Below are 15,426 nucleotides of genomic sequence, written 5' to 3' on the forward strand. Positions count from 1 at the left end.
TACATTTTTCCGGGTCCAATCATGCAGTCTCAAGTGTTGGGGTTAATTGTGCAGATCTGATTCCATCTCTGAAGCGATCAGCCCGGCGCTGATACTGAAATCTGCGGTTAGGTGCACTGTGGCGTCAGCTCGCATCAGGGTAAAGTGTAGCCGCAGTAGTGCCTGATAGCCCTCCTCAGACTGTTTGCCTTCAGAGAATACTTACCTGTCCAGCAGTGAGAGGGTCTTTTCACTTCACATTACTGTTACTTTAAGGGTTAAAATCAACTTCAAACAAATTCTCCGGCGAACTTTGGAAGGCAACGTCGTTTTCCGTCACAGCGTGATTACAGCGGCCGCCGTTTCCAATTTTGGTCCGCAGGGGGTTGACCAATCAGGTTCATCCACTGACCTTGTGGCAACCTCGAGACAACCGGGCCCTTCAAAGAGCGTGGCAGCGGTCCAAACATCCCGACCGCGTGTGTATCGAATGAATATCTGACTTAATATCCGAGAGCAGCAAATGTCTAATGAAATATCTCGGTCAGATATCTCAAAGTGAACAGAATAAAGAATTAGGGCGACACACATGAAAAAACTCTAGCATGTGGCACTGTGCGTACACACACACACACAAGCTCGAAGGCAGCCACCGGGACAGCACACGCACTAACATACACCTCCACAGCGTTACGAGCTCGAGCAGTCCATCTTGATGTGATTAATCAGTGCGACTGGATAGCCGGTGTGCGGTTGGGTTTGGAGCTGCAGAGGAAAGGTCCTTTCTGGGGGTGGACGGATCCTAATAGCCTCTGGCAGGGCGGCTATTAGAAACAGGTGCTAGGACTGAGGTCAGCTGGGGAAGCAGTGTTGGATAGTGCCGCTCCAGGTTCCAGTGTAAAAGAGAGAGAAAGCGGTCCACGACTGCTGCACGGCTTTGACGACATGTAGTTCTCTCACTGGACGGCGTCTCGGAAACTACAGTGGTAATCCATGAAATACTTGTTTGTTTTTATTTAGGTAATGTCTCTGTTGCTAAGCAGGACGTGCTGTGGTGTTTCTGCTCAGCGCTTTGCCGCGGTCACCTGTCAGCCAGTGTTCCCGATTCTGTGGAGTTTATTTCTCTGGAAGTTCTTCTGTTGAAGTTTCCTTACCTGTTTAACTGTGGTGGCAAGAAGTAGCTAACTACTCACGTCTTTGGGAGACAGAGTAGCCCGTCCTCCTGGACATTTTGTGTATATACAACAAATCTGACATAGCAAATATGTTTTGAGAAAAATGTAATGCAAAGCAAATTACATTTTCTGTTCACATATCATGGAAATGTTAAAAGTGATGACAGTGAACTTATCAGCAGAATTTAAGTGCCGATGTGTATCACTTGTTTTCTGCCAGAATAGGTAATCTTGCAATACAGTATCCTACAGCATTATTTTATTTTATTTTATTTTGCCTTTTTATAGATATTTAATTAATCATCTTACTCTAACCTTAACCATTCTGCTTTTGTTGCATTAAACTCAACACCATATTCATGTACCACCTGCTTGGTGCATGAAAAAATGCTGTCTCTGAACATAAAGCAACCAGCAATTATGTTGCCACAACAACAAAATTAAAAAGTAGTTTAGTAACATGAAAATGTAATTACTAGAAGACTTGAAGGTTGAACAGAGACAAAAAAAACCAAACCAAAACCAAACACAACCAAAACCAAAACCAAAACCAAACTGAACCAAACCAAAACCAAACCAAAACCAAACCAAACCAAACCAAAACCAAACGAGACCAGACCTTTCTTACCAACCAAAAAAAACCAAAACAAAACAAAACAAAAAGTCACTTCCTGTATCTCAGAGCAAAGATCTGCAACCACAGTTGATTTTAGAGAGTTATGGAGCGCCATAGCATTAACTTTTAAAAAAATAAGTATTAATTGTTCATTGCTCTGTTTTTGGCACTCTTCAACAGTGATTCACTCACTAATATTTCATGACCTTTCCTGCTTGCTTGAAGCTCGAAGTGTTGACATGTTTCGGAGGTCCATTTCAGGAAAAGTGCACACACATTATTTCCAGACATCAGCTGTAAAACATGTTTAGAAACAATGAATCTTCATTTGCTCAGTATCTGTAAGCTGTATTGACTGTATTTTTCACACAGCACAATTGTCTCTAATCCCAAATACATAAATTAATTCAGATGACTCTTCTTGGAGTTCAACAGTAGGATAACATACTGTTCATTTCTGGTCATCTGAACAACAAAAGGGATATAAAGGTGTTTATACGTAATCTATAAAATATAGAATAACTTAGTTTGGGTGTAATGACAACCATTATGGTTGATTCTGTATTTAATCACCTTTATCAAATTTGCAAGATGTTACCAATTCAACATTTTGTTATATATTCAGCCTTTACAAGTTCAGATGAAAATAGATATTTTTAACTTACCAGATGAAGAAAAAAGGGGGATTTTGACATTTTTTTACACATTCATGTACAGCAGGGGCATCTGGGGCCACCAGTGTTTTTCACCTGTGTGCATGTGCTCTATTTTTTAAAATTTGGGCCTGTTATAGCAAGGTTGCAGAGTTGCATTCTACAAGTTAAAAATATTACATACTGAGTACTTTGAAGGCTGATTCTAGTATTTTTAGACTGAACATTTTTAAACTTTAATATGCTAAAGCCAACAGATACATGTAATACAAATTATTCCGAATTTGTTTTAAACATAATTTTAGTGCTTGCAGTGTGGAGGAGCCTTTAAAGCAGCTTTTAGCCCATGTTAGGAAATATATTTTACAGAAAACTTATGTGAACAGGTAACTGAATACATTAACTATGACAAGACCATTTAAAGAAAACCTTTTATATTATATATATTATATATTGTTTGTTCAAAACGTGAGTATTAAATTATGCTATATCCTAAATCAGTGGTTATCAGCCTTTTTTTGTGTGTGTCAATGACCCCTAAACTGACACACATTATTTCATGCACCCTGGTTTGATTAGATTTTGCCCCAGGGACCTCCATCTGAAAATATTTCGGTATTTAGCTTGGTTTGGTTGATTTTTGCTTGGTTGGAGGTAATAGTGGAGGAAGTGAAACCTGTTATCAGAGCAGTCAGTCTCACGACTCCTGCTGCGAGCTCACCTCTATGGTGAATCAAATAATGAGAAGAAACTATTCCTCATTTTTCTGTGGACCCCCTGGAACTCCATCAAGGACCCCGGCAAGTCCCCTTACCCATGATTGAGAACCTCTGGCCTATTTCATACTCCAAATGTAAGATTCTTCCAGTTTGCATTTTTACTGTAATTGCAGTTTTTGCTGTTTTAAGTATGACAAATCTTGTAGTTGTATTTATCTGAGACACAGTTCACTATTCTGCCTTCTCCACCTTACACCCCAAACCACTGTTAGCACATGCAATGCTAACAATAGCCATATGTTAGTGGAGTACCACACTAAAACATATGCCCAAAATTTATTGCAGCTGTATATCTCTTTTATCATCTTTCCACCTTTTATTAAAAAAAAGTCCCCTTTCACTTGTAATTTACCAACTGTTTCATCCGTTTTTTTACAGGTGCCCTTTCTTATCTGAGGCCTGAAATCACCTGAGCTTCGGACTTGACGTGAACAGTGTGTACAGTGATGGAAATCTTTTAATATCTGGACCAAAATTTATTTTGCTACCATATACTGGACGTGTTCTCTACAACAGGACGTTATATTATTAATTCTTGGTGGAGAAAAAAAAAAAAGAAGGGACCACAAGAAGGAATATCAGACCAAAAACTGTTGATTGACTGTGAAGAAAAAAACTGTTGATTGACTGTGAACATCGCATCAGTATTGTGGATGGACGGCAGAGATGTCGGTGCTTGATGTGGTGCAGAGCTCTGAGCGTCTACGGTGCCCTGCAGAGACACAGACAAATCCAGCGACCAAACACTGTTCATAGGCTGCCTGTGGGGTCTCTGTGAGGACATCAAACCCAAATCTCTTCGTAGTAATCGACAAACCTCTGAGGCGATGCTTGAAGGAACATGTTTACATATCTTAGGGCCACATGAGTACGTATGAAATTCCATGTATCCCCAAATTAATCCCCATATTGTATCTGCTGAACGGGGAAAAAAAGAAAAGGGCTTTGTTGATTTTATTGCATTTGTTTGAGATCTGTGCATCCCACACATGGAGAGAAATTCCAGAGTTGGAGAAAACAAACGTGAGCGAACGAATGTGTGGGTTTATTGTATCCAATGTACACCACAGCTGTACTGCAGTGAAAGTTCATTCAAACATTCCTCCTACCTCCTCCTCCTCTGTCTCCTTCTCTCTCTCTCTCCTCTCGCCTTTCTGTGTCATTGATGTTTCGGGCGGTGAGGCAGGGATCCCGGCCTTTTGTAGTTTTAGAGAGGAACTCCGAGGAGGTCAGGGGGTGACTTTAGGGAAAGTGACAGATGAGAGAGCAGTAGAGGAGGGCGGCGGAGAAGTGGCTTTAAAGGAAAGGGAGGGGGGGATAGGCAAGATCGATCACAGGGGTTAAAAAACCCTTTAAAGATCCTCTCCCGGCGAGAAAAAGCCACCGGGTCACAAGTCACGACCGAGAGACACTTGAGAAACCGAGAGGCCGAGAGAATTAAGACTAAAGACAGCCATTCTCCCAGCTGACCAGAAGTGCAATATCATGTATCTCAGAGTCGACCTCACCATTAAAATAATAACAACGTGCCTCTTAAAGTCTTACGAAATGCTTTGGATTCATTTTCTGGATCCAGTTTGCAAACACATGTGAAGGCTTTTGGGTCCAATATGAAACATTGTTAATATTGCTGTAATAGCACACTGAGGACCACATTTGTAAGGACTTAAGTCAGTGTAGTGTCATGAGGAAAAGAATGAATCAAGGGAATGCCAATGTAAACAGAAAATTTCCAGGAATGAGAAAGCCAAAAGTGTACTTTTTAAAAAAAAAAAAAAAAAAAAAAAAAAATTTTTTAAATTCGCTCAAGACCTTTTTTTGTCTCCATTTTGCAAACACAGGAAAATTCATTTTTACACATTCTGAACATATTTATTGTCTCAAAATGTTCTGTTTGTCAACAGTGTAAAATTCCCCAAACACTGTAAAAAGTAAATTGTTTTAACTTTAAAAAGTTAATATCTGGGCTGCTTTAAAATTTAAGTTGAATGGATTTGCGAAGACAAGGTGTGTCTTTTGAAAATGACCCCAATTTGTGTTCTCAAATTCAGTCAACTTGGACACTGCAAAAAGAAACTAAATTGTCTGAACTTAAAAACTAATGGCCAGACTGCCTTAAAATTTTAACATGATTGAATTTGAGAGGACTAGTTGAGGTAATTTTGTATTGATTCAACCTGTCTTCTTAAATTCAGTCAACATAAAAATTTAAGGCAGCCTGTACACTAGGTTTTGTAAATTTAAAAAAATATATATATTTGTTTGTTTCGTAAAAAGAAACTAATTGTTTTAACTTAAAAACTAGTGTCCAAGCTGCCTTAAAAATTTAGGTTAATTGAATCTGAGAGATTGAGTTGAGATAATTCTGTAATGATTCAACTTATCTTCTCAAATTCAGTCAACTTAAAAAATTAAGGCAGCTCGGAGTTAAAACAAGTGGATTTGTTTTTACAATGTAACTTTTTAAAGTTAAAACAAATAATGTTTTTTTTACTGTGCAGTGTGCGAGTAGAAATACTTTACCCATCAAACTACAGTTTAGAATAATAGGGTGCCTTCATGAACGCTCTTGTATATCTGTCTATGTACGAATGAACCAGTCCTTTCATTCCATTGATATATTTTTTGTATTATTTGACAAAGCGATATGACATAATGTCATGTGTACAAGCGCATTATCACTACTATTTATAATAGAATAAAAATTCTGAAAACAGCCGCTTCTGTTTTCTTCGTGTTTTGTCCATCCGATGCTAATTATTAAATAGAGTCTTTGTGTTCACAACATGATAAACAGGAAGCGACTGTATTTCATTCTATAGTTGAATACCAGTGCACTCGGAGACAAATATGTACTTTTGTGTGGCGCTCATGTGAACTCTCCAACCAAAATAGGCCCGGCCAAATGGGGATCACCAGACATTCGATTTGACAGTGAACACAACAGGCTTTCTTACAGATGGCTGTAAATGCTCAGACATCTGCATTGGTGTGTATTAATACCCCCACTGGCCCCACGCTACTGTAACAAACTGACTTTTGTTTAACAACCTCTCTCTGATGAGGAGAACAAGCCTTAAAGCGTTTTGGACAAACAGCACGCCCAGTCCCTCCGAAAACCTCTGCAACCCATCCACCCTGCGTACATACACAGGGCTGCTCTGTGCGTGTGTGTTTGTGCACCACATGCATTCATACATTATGTTCATGTTCACATATAGTGTTGTTTCTGTGTGTGTGTGTGTGTGTGTGTGTGTGTGTGTGTTCATGCAGCCTGAGGGTATTAAGCCCTAATTATAACATTCTTCTGATTAATCGTGTCTGCTCGCAGGCCTCGGAGGGGTGGCGCTGTGTGCAGCTCGTGCAGCTGGACCACACACTCTATAAATAAAGTCTAAGTCAATAACAACGTTAAGGATCACTCATAGTCTTGTCAGCTCTGTTTGCTAAGCCTGAAGAATTCGGCCAATGAGAAGACACTGAGACACACACACACGCGCCATCAAACACACACACACACACACACTGTGGAAAAGTACAAGCAGTGGCGCTCTAATCACCTGTGGTGCACACAAACAGTCCTGCGGATACACACTTTGGCATACAGATGTAAACGCATGTAGGTGCGCACACACACACACACACACACACACACACACACAGACACACACACTGTTTGCTTTCTTAATCAGTCCATACCATTAAAGATGAAGACAAATCACACCTGCAAAATTCCGAAGCTAAGACATTACTTTTATTAATGAACACTCCCCTGCACTGAAAAGGCTATTATTTCTTTAATGCACCCCAGAGTGTAGTTAAATGGAACTATTTTAATGGTATTTCATACTGCCGGATAATGACTGATTTTTGGATTGGAATTTTGGCAGTATTATACACACACACACACAACTATATATTCAAATAAATCCAAATTAAAATTAATTTTGCCCTGAAAAATTTCATTTCTAAATTAAAAAAACAAAAACAAAACGCTGTGTTCCTGAAACACTCGCACTGGTCAGCTGGGCTTATTAGCCTTACAAATATATGAAATGATCCTTGATTTTTTTCTAATTTTTTCATTTAGGGCTGCACAAAATAACAACACACCTCATGTGTCTGTTGGCTCATACCTGTATGAACTACACAGGATTTGGACTGTTGGCTCTGAGTTGAGGTGCAATTATTCATCAAAGTGTTAATTAATTAAATGTTTAAAGTGTGAGTTGATGCCTTAAAAAGCTCTCCTGCTGAGGTAAATATAAATCTGCTCTTGCTTAGACTTCTGAGTGAAACATAAATGTAATAAAATAGACTGATTAAAAACATTTTTCTGTGGAAAACACCGTTACACACATACAGTACACAGTAAGTCAATCTGTGTCTTTGTCCAGACACACACGCTGAGGGAAACACTCACAGCCTTGTGTAACCATGTGATCCAGTAACTCACATCTTAGACAACCCCCTGGGTTAAAGAATTTGTTTTTTAACTCGGTGTTGTGATCTAACATGACCTCCAGATCACGCCAGCAGCTGCTTCTGTCATTCTCACTGTGTTAAATATGCTTGTGTGTGTGCGTGTGTGTGTGTATGTGTGTGAGTGTGTGAGAACCCTTTCTGATTGTCTTTGTCTCCAGTATGTGTACTGTGGCTGTTTTTGGCATATACTTAGTCAATAACGTCCACATTTGTGATGTAGTCTTAGAGGAACCGTGTTGGCTCGTTGACTCTTTGGTTGGCACAGGAGGTTTTTAGTTTAAATGTGATGATCAGTGCAGGCTGGTGTGTGCGTGCTCTCCTTGTGTTGGTGTGGGTTGCTCCAGATGTTCCTCTGTCCCACTAAAGTCCAAAGACATCATACGGGATACAGTGGGTAAAACGGAGACTAAATCTAGATGTGAATATGTTTGTCTTTATATGAGTCCTGAACACAATAAGTAGTTAAAAAAATGATCAATGCAAACTTTTGAGTGCACACCGTCTATATATACTGAGGCAAAAAATGCGACTTAGCATAAGTCACCCAGTCCAACTGCAGTTGTCTAAACCATGTCTAAAAACACTACCGCTATGAAGGTGAGTTAGGCATGTCAGTTTAGAAAGTATTTTTCCACTTTTACAGGTCCAGTGTGTAGGATTTAGGCGATATATTGGCAGAAATTGAATATCATATAATAAGTATATTTGCCTTTAGTGTATAATCACCTTAAAGAAAGAAAAAAATTGTGTTTTCGTTACCTTAGAATGAGCCATTTTTAAAGCTTTTAAGAAAACAAAAAAAGTTGAGCATGAATTAGCATGTGCTGGGCTAGCCGGCTATCTAACAATGAGCAGAGTAGCATCTGAAAAAAGCTGATTTTTGACATGAAACTATATATTTTTTAGTGTTTTTACTAGTTTAAATCACCACATATGGGGAAGAAACCTCAGTGGTTAATTTGCCTCCAACCAGAGGGTCATGCAATCTGCAATTCTTACTGCTAGATGCCACTAAATCCTGCACACTGCTCAAAATAAAAGTGACAGAACCCAAGAAAAATGCAGTAACCAGTTAGCAGCCCAGTCTGTTTCTTGGCAGGTAGTGAAATATCGCGATGTTTAGTGATTTTAGACCCCTCTAAAGTAGTTGATTTTATCAAGCATCAGCCCATTTATTTATTTAGTTTTTTTTTCAGTCTTTCCACTTTGCCTTAACCCTTTGAAATCTGAGCAAATTGGCTTCATTTCCTTCAAAAACATCGGAAGAGGGCAATAAGCATCTTAGAAAAAAAAAGGCCCAAAGAAATAAAAAATAAGCAACAAGTTAGAAGAAAAATACCTAAAAATAAGAAACAAAAAATAACTTAAAACAACAAACAAACAAAAGAAAACAATCAAGAAAATTACCTCAAGAGAGTGTTAAGTGAAATTAAATGTAATTTTCTTTAATTAAGAGAATTATAAATATAGCTTTCTGGACATTTTCTTTTCTAATAATAAACTAAAACTAATAAACATTGCCCCACCACTGCATAACCTTAAGCATGTCACTCCCCGAAACATCCGATCATTCTCCACAGGAGGTTACCAGGTGGAGGGAAGTGTTTCGGGGTGTCTTCTACATACCCCGGCCTGCCATACAGCCCCCTGTACATACACTTAACCCCTGACACTCCACAGCATTCACACACTCTGTCATCACGGGTCCTGGCTGCTGCTGACCTGAGCACCAACACATGCTGGGGACAACTTAACCTCTGGACCTCCAGACGGAAAAACACATCACAGGGAGGGAGGGCATCCGAGCAGGAGGAGGGGGGGCTGACAGGAACAGATCACTGTGTGTGTGTGTGTGTGTGTGTGTGTGTGTGTGTGTGTGTGTGACTGGCAGACAGCCAGCAGATGATACATTAACTGTAAAGTGACACACTCCCACATTATTGCCCTCATTTGTTAAATATTCAATCTCTTGTCTCCGTTGACAATGTATTTCTTTTGTCACTTGAAAACCTTCAGCATACCAAATTTGGTGGTTAACATTTTTTTTTCACTTATGTGGTTTCCTTAAGGTTGACTGTACAACCTTAGAGCTCAGGAATCCTTTTAAATAGAACTGTATATTTAAAAAAACTGTGGTGGTTACATTACAAACAACACTGTTTTACTCAGGAAGAAATTTGACATTTGGTTGGCACAAATTTTTCATCCAGCACTGGCAACATGTTGCCATGATCTTAGGTTTTGTGTTATGTTGTGGACTTTGTTTTTGAGGTTTTCCAGTTTTCCTTGTTACTCATGTTGTGTGTATGTTTTCTTTTGTATTTTCACTCCTAATGTGTCAGGTCTGGTATTACTGCTTGTCTTTGTGTGTTTTCCTAACTTAAAGCTGGTTCACACTAGAGGATAATCAGGCTAATTTTCGGCCCGATTCGCCCCTTATGACGATAAGGGGGGACTTTCCCAATTCGGGGCTGGTCGTAACCGATCATCTGCCCAAATAATCGTTAAGTGTGAAGGGTTATCTAAATAATCTGAATGTTACTGACTGATTTGGAGTCTCTTCAAACACGTTTGATATATCCGATTGTCGGCTCCAATGGAATACTGAGCAGAAACCTGCAATAGCCAATGAGAGCGAGGAGACAGCGAAACGTCACCAAACGGATATTGTGTACATGTGCAGCTCAAAAACATGGCGAGCAACAACAGGAGTTCTGTCTCCTGAGCCAGCCACTCACCTCCAACTCACCTAACTGGCTGCTGGATGTAGTTTGACATTGAGCGTATAGCATGCGAGTCGTATCGATCGTCACATCGAACACTTTTTGCACTTATTTGAACAATTGCTTTGATATTGCAATGTAGATTTTAGCAACTTTAAATACACTGTTTCCTTGTTGCTCTGCTGCCCTCCTGGATTCTCAAAGTTTCGCTGAAAGCTGTAAATATGACCAGATTTTGGCAAAGCTGTGAGTGCTTGGAACATACTGCACATGGATGGACAGCTCAGAAGCGGTTCATGATGTAGGGATCGTTTGACAGTAATCTAAAGATGTTTGGGAAAACACTTTTTGCATCAGAAAACCATCGAGTCAATTGCCACAAGCTGAGTCCAAGCTGACCGCAGCGCTATATGAAGGAAAAAACTACTGACCTTTTGCAACCATTCAAGCCAACACTGGGTTAGTGTTTGATACTCAGATGACAGATTTTGCGTGGTGTATCACTTTAAGGGTAATCCACGGCAGCCAAGAGACTGTTTTGACAGTGGCGGAGCCGAGCAAAACAGAAAAGTAGGACTGACTTGAGTAATTTTTTTAATGGAATCACATGATGAGAGAGAAATGACATGAGGGAAGGAGAAATAGAGCGGGGGACTGCAGACAACAATATGTACAGTGTTTTTTTTATGTGTGTCAGCGGAAGCGATGTACATTGTGTTAGTTCCAGCGTGCACGTGTTTCTCTGTAAAGGCAAAGGACAACTGGCAGACGGTGACGCAGATCAGAGGGAAAGGGCTGGAGGAATGAAGTCAGACAGGAATTTCTAGGAAATGACGGCTAGCAAAACAAGAGCAACGTGACTGCATCAATACCAGCACTGTGCCACTCTTCAGCTGTGCGCTGGCACTTTTTAGGGACCAACTTTGCCCAGAGAAAATCACATGTCCTGCGTGTGTCAGTGTTGTGGGCACTGAAACTATCAGACGCCAAACGGTGACTTCAGGGCCTCCGATGTGTCGCACTACTTTTGACTTAGAGGAACAATGTTAATATCATGATACAATAACATGCCACAAACAATTTTAATGCAACCAGGTGACGTTATTGAGCGTTGATTGCTAGCGCAAACAGGAAAGCTCTGAAAACATTAGAAGTTAAAACAGACTTCCTGGCAGAGCTTATTTCTTTCTAATCTCTCCCGACAGTCATCTGGACTCACATAGAGACATCTGTCAGCAAAACCCTGCTCATGTGGACTTACTTCTTTATCCATGGTTTTTGCTTATAGACGTTCCAGTCTACAGTTCATATCTGTTTTTCTACTCCATCTTTCACTGATAGTCACCATTCAGTTTGTCTTTTTCTGTTAGCAGGTCACATGAAGTGAAGCATTTAATGTTTGGGATTTGTTGGGATTTCATAAAGCAACAGTCACCCTGAGCAACGGAGAACAGTTTTAACTGCATCGCTGAAACTACAAAACAGAGTCCTCCGGGTTCTGCTGCTGTGTGAAACGTTGGTGTAGTTTCTAGGGTAGAGATAGTTTGACATTTTGGGGACTACACTTTTTCACTTCTGCGCCGACATGGAAAACACTTTCATGTCTATACCCAGCTAACAATTTTTGGTTCTTAAAATGTGCAACCAATGCAATGTTTTATTAACGTTTTCAGAGGGAAGTTTTCTTTTAGTTCTCAGAACGTTCTCCTTAAAGTTAGGGTAACATTCTCCACAAACATCAAAAATACCATATTACGTTACATTTCCATTTAAAAAATGGTCCGTAGTCTTAGTCCTCAACATGATGTTCTGAATGTTACTTTTAAAATGTTCTTCCTTTGTTGTCATGTAACATTGTGAGAACGTTGAAAGAACATTCTATGATCTGTCACCTCCCCAAAACATCCTCAGAATGTTGCAGTTAAAACGTTACAAGAACATTATTCTAAATAATAAACATTCTTAATACCTTCTTTGAACATTAAATTAAAACGTTTTCTATAAAACATTATTGTAACATTATGTTGTGGGAATGTACTAACTAGGCTTAATGTATAGCGACAATCAAATTCCAGTTAACTTAGCTTAGCATAAAAACTAGAAACAAAGGGGGGAACAGCTAGCCTCGTTCTATCTGAAGATAGCAAAATCCATTTACCAGCACCTAACTAGTTGTTTTCCTTAGTGTTAAGCTAAGCTAACTAGCTGCTTGGTATCAATCTTCTCATTTAACTCTTGGCAACGTAAGCATATATTTTTTAAAGGAATTATTCCTTTAAGATGCTATAATTTAAATGTAGATGTAATGTAATGTAGCCTATAATTTATAGATTTTACCCAACACAGAGAAATGATGCCGGCTAAGACGTACACCCACACACAAATCACTCAAAGCTTTAAGCCAGTAAACAGTTTTATTTTGGCATCATTGGGCAAAAATGCCATAATAACCTTTTAGCATATCGTGATTCAAGCGGACTGAGAGAAAACTAGACTTCTGCACCTCCGCTTGGCTCTGTTTTCAGGCCTCAGAAAATATGGCTTCTGACAGGAGACTTTGGCCAATCACAGGTCATTTCAGAGAGAGGGTGTTTCCATTGGCTGCTCTACAAATGCAGATGCGCGTGCACGTCCCCTCAGTGAAATTCAAAATATCCTGCAGAAAAAAGTAGAACTATTCCAGCATTGGCAGCAATTGAGCAGCCCCCCCCCGCCCCCCCCCCAAAAAAAACACACACTTAGTTACTTAGTTAGTTTTGCCACAAAGGGCTCACTGCTGTGGCTGATTCATATTTATGATTTATGAGGTAGCTACAGCCTCAAGTCACAGTTTGTCATCTGAATAGGATTTACAGACCCAATTATTTGCCAAGAAAACAGGACTGTTGGGTGGATTGAAATTAATGACCGTCCTCATACAGGTTAACGTATGAAGCGCGTGCATATTTGCATATTTGTCTGGTGGATGAGGCTTAGGACAGGTGCTTTTTCTTTTATGCATTTTCCAGAAAACTGCATACCTTTAAGTCTATATGCAAATAATGGTGAAATGTTCAGGAGCACCCTCATTCTGGGATCATGTTATGCCCATTCTCTCTGACAGCTCTAAATTTGTCTTCCACAAATCCTTTTTTGTTTTGAAGGTTAGTTTCATCCAACTTAGAATTTTCAACCTAAGTCAATTTACTCCAAGTTGAAGTAACTGGCCATTTTAACCACTTGTGGCTTTTGGTTTTCAGTAAATTTGCAGTGGGGTTTATGTGATTCTTCAAGGGTTACAGTATCAAATTGTTTTTGTATTGTTCGCAGACACATTCACACCAGCATGTGTCCAAACAAAAAAAGAAAATATGGCTTCAGTGCATTTTTTCAGGAGCACAATTTTTTTCACAGATTTTCTGTCTCATGTCATACTGTTAGGATATAGTGACAGTTTCAGCAAATCTGACAAAAAAATCTTTATAAAAGTCCCCTACTGAACCCTTATGTCAGCTTATTACTTAAAGTTACAACACTGAACTCATGATTTTTCATTCTGAAATTGATGAATGGACAACTGAAATTGACCCGACTTCAATCTGACAGATTTATCTTATTACACCTGAGTTAATAATAACAGAACAGTTTGTTTAGTGCACTAACGTGAAATGTTACAGTGTCGATGAATCTGTATAAGAGTCAACACTCAAAACCAATTTTCTGGTGCTCCACAGCAAAAGCACTCAGTCGTAAGAACTTTCTGACGGATCAAGATGTTATCACGAATCACTCTGGGACCAGTGTGCTCTTGCCAAAAATATCAAAATCTACATTTAATGCTGATATGTGTTTTTCTAAGAGCTACTAACATTATAACAATGCATTGAGAGAAAATTTAAGGAAACACACAGTTTGACTGAAGCAATTTGGGAAATACGGTCCAATGAAAAACAAACAAACAAACAAATATATATATATATATATATCTTACAGTATGTTAATTCAGAGCAGTTTAATGTTGACTGCATGTTATATTTCACACAATATAAGTGAAGCTGTTGAAATGTATTTTATCTCTCCGTACTGAATGTTACAGGCCAAAAGTTACTGTCCTATCAGCTGAGGACATGAATCCAATCCAGCTGTCAATATCCATTCATAATTTATACTTTTTATTTTTGCCTTTGTCTTTTCGCAGGCTCTGCGGCGTAGCTGTATGACTGACAGGGGAGCACGTATGGGTGCATATCTGAGACTTCTTGCGTGTCCTGTGGCTGCACATTGTGCAACAGAATCGCCTTCGAGTCACACAGCCAATGCAGCGAGGTTTGGCCGGGAGTCTGAGGACAAACTGGCAACCGATTATTTGTGGTTACATCATGTTGGCGAGTGTGAAAGCTGAAAAGACAAGAGAAAGAAAGTGAGTGATTAAAATGCAGGGAGAATTAAGAGGAGGAGAAAGTGAAAACAACACACAGAGGAAAGTTGGCTGTAATTTGCACACACGTCCTTCCATAAGGGCGTGGTGCGGAGGGTTTATGGCATTTGAGGTAAAATTGGTAATCCCTGAGAAAAAGGAAAGGGAGAGGAAAAGTAACTCCCAGGTCAAAAACGAACAGGGATTTGGTAAAACAGATGGACAGAGGCAGATGTAAATGATGGCCAGCGTTTCTTGAAGGACTCTACCAAGAAAATAACGCGTCTGCTGAGTTTTTCAGTCAGTGGGAGAGCTGGGGGAGCTGGGAGGTATGCAGAGTGTTTTTTGGAGAGGTATGTGATGTAAAACGGTGGAAGTGGGATAGCAGCTGAGGCTGTCCAGCGCCCATGAATCAGGCTGAGGCACCGTGAAGCAGCGGCCCTCATAGGAGCCAGATGGGCCCTTGGCTCGACACTGGCAGGGATGAAGGAACACACACAGGATGGGAACAAACAGGCTCTTATGTGCACTGCAGATACAAACCTGGAAACGCGGGTGGAAGCAAATATGTCCATGCACACATTTTATATTAAACTGTTTAGATTTATTAGCATGAAGTG

At 39.7% G+C, this 15,426-nt stretch overlaps 1 protein-coding gene across 7 annotated transcripts in view; it reads left to right on the forward strand.

Annotated features, from left to right (window-relative positions):
• pax3b (paired box 3b) overlaps positions 1-15,336 on the forward strand; it is a 44,403-nt gene extending 29,067 nt beyond the window's left edge. For 6 of the 7 annotated variants that reach the window (XM_088078591.1, XM_088078590.1, XM_088078592.1 and 3 more), the window contains exon 9: positions 3,581-5,918. In XM_088078591.1, coding sequence (XP_087934717.1) covers positions 3,581-3,615 — 35 coding nt within the window. In that variant the 3' untranslated portion in view covers positions 3,616-5,918. Of the gene's footprint in view, positions 1-3,580; positions 5,919-14,587 lie in introns of those variants that run through there. The other variant, XM_088078589.1, reaches the window with a different exon arrangement.
• The last annotated feature ends 90 nt before the right edge of the window (positions 15,337-15,426 follow it).

Source organism: Plectropomus leopardus, chromosome 6 (genome assembly GCF_026936395.1).
Source record: "Plectropomus leopardus strain MGB_pleo_1.0 chromosome 6, ASM2693639v1, whole genome shotgun sequence".
Taxonomy (NCBI): Eukaryota; Metazoa; Chordata; class Actinopteri; order Perciformes; family Serranidae; genus Plectropomus; species Plectropomus leopardus.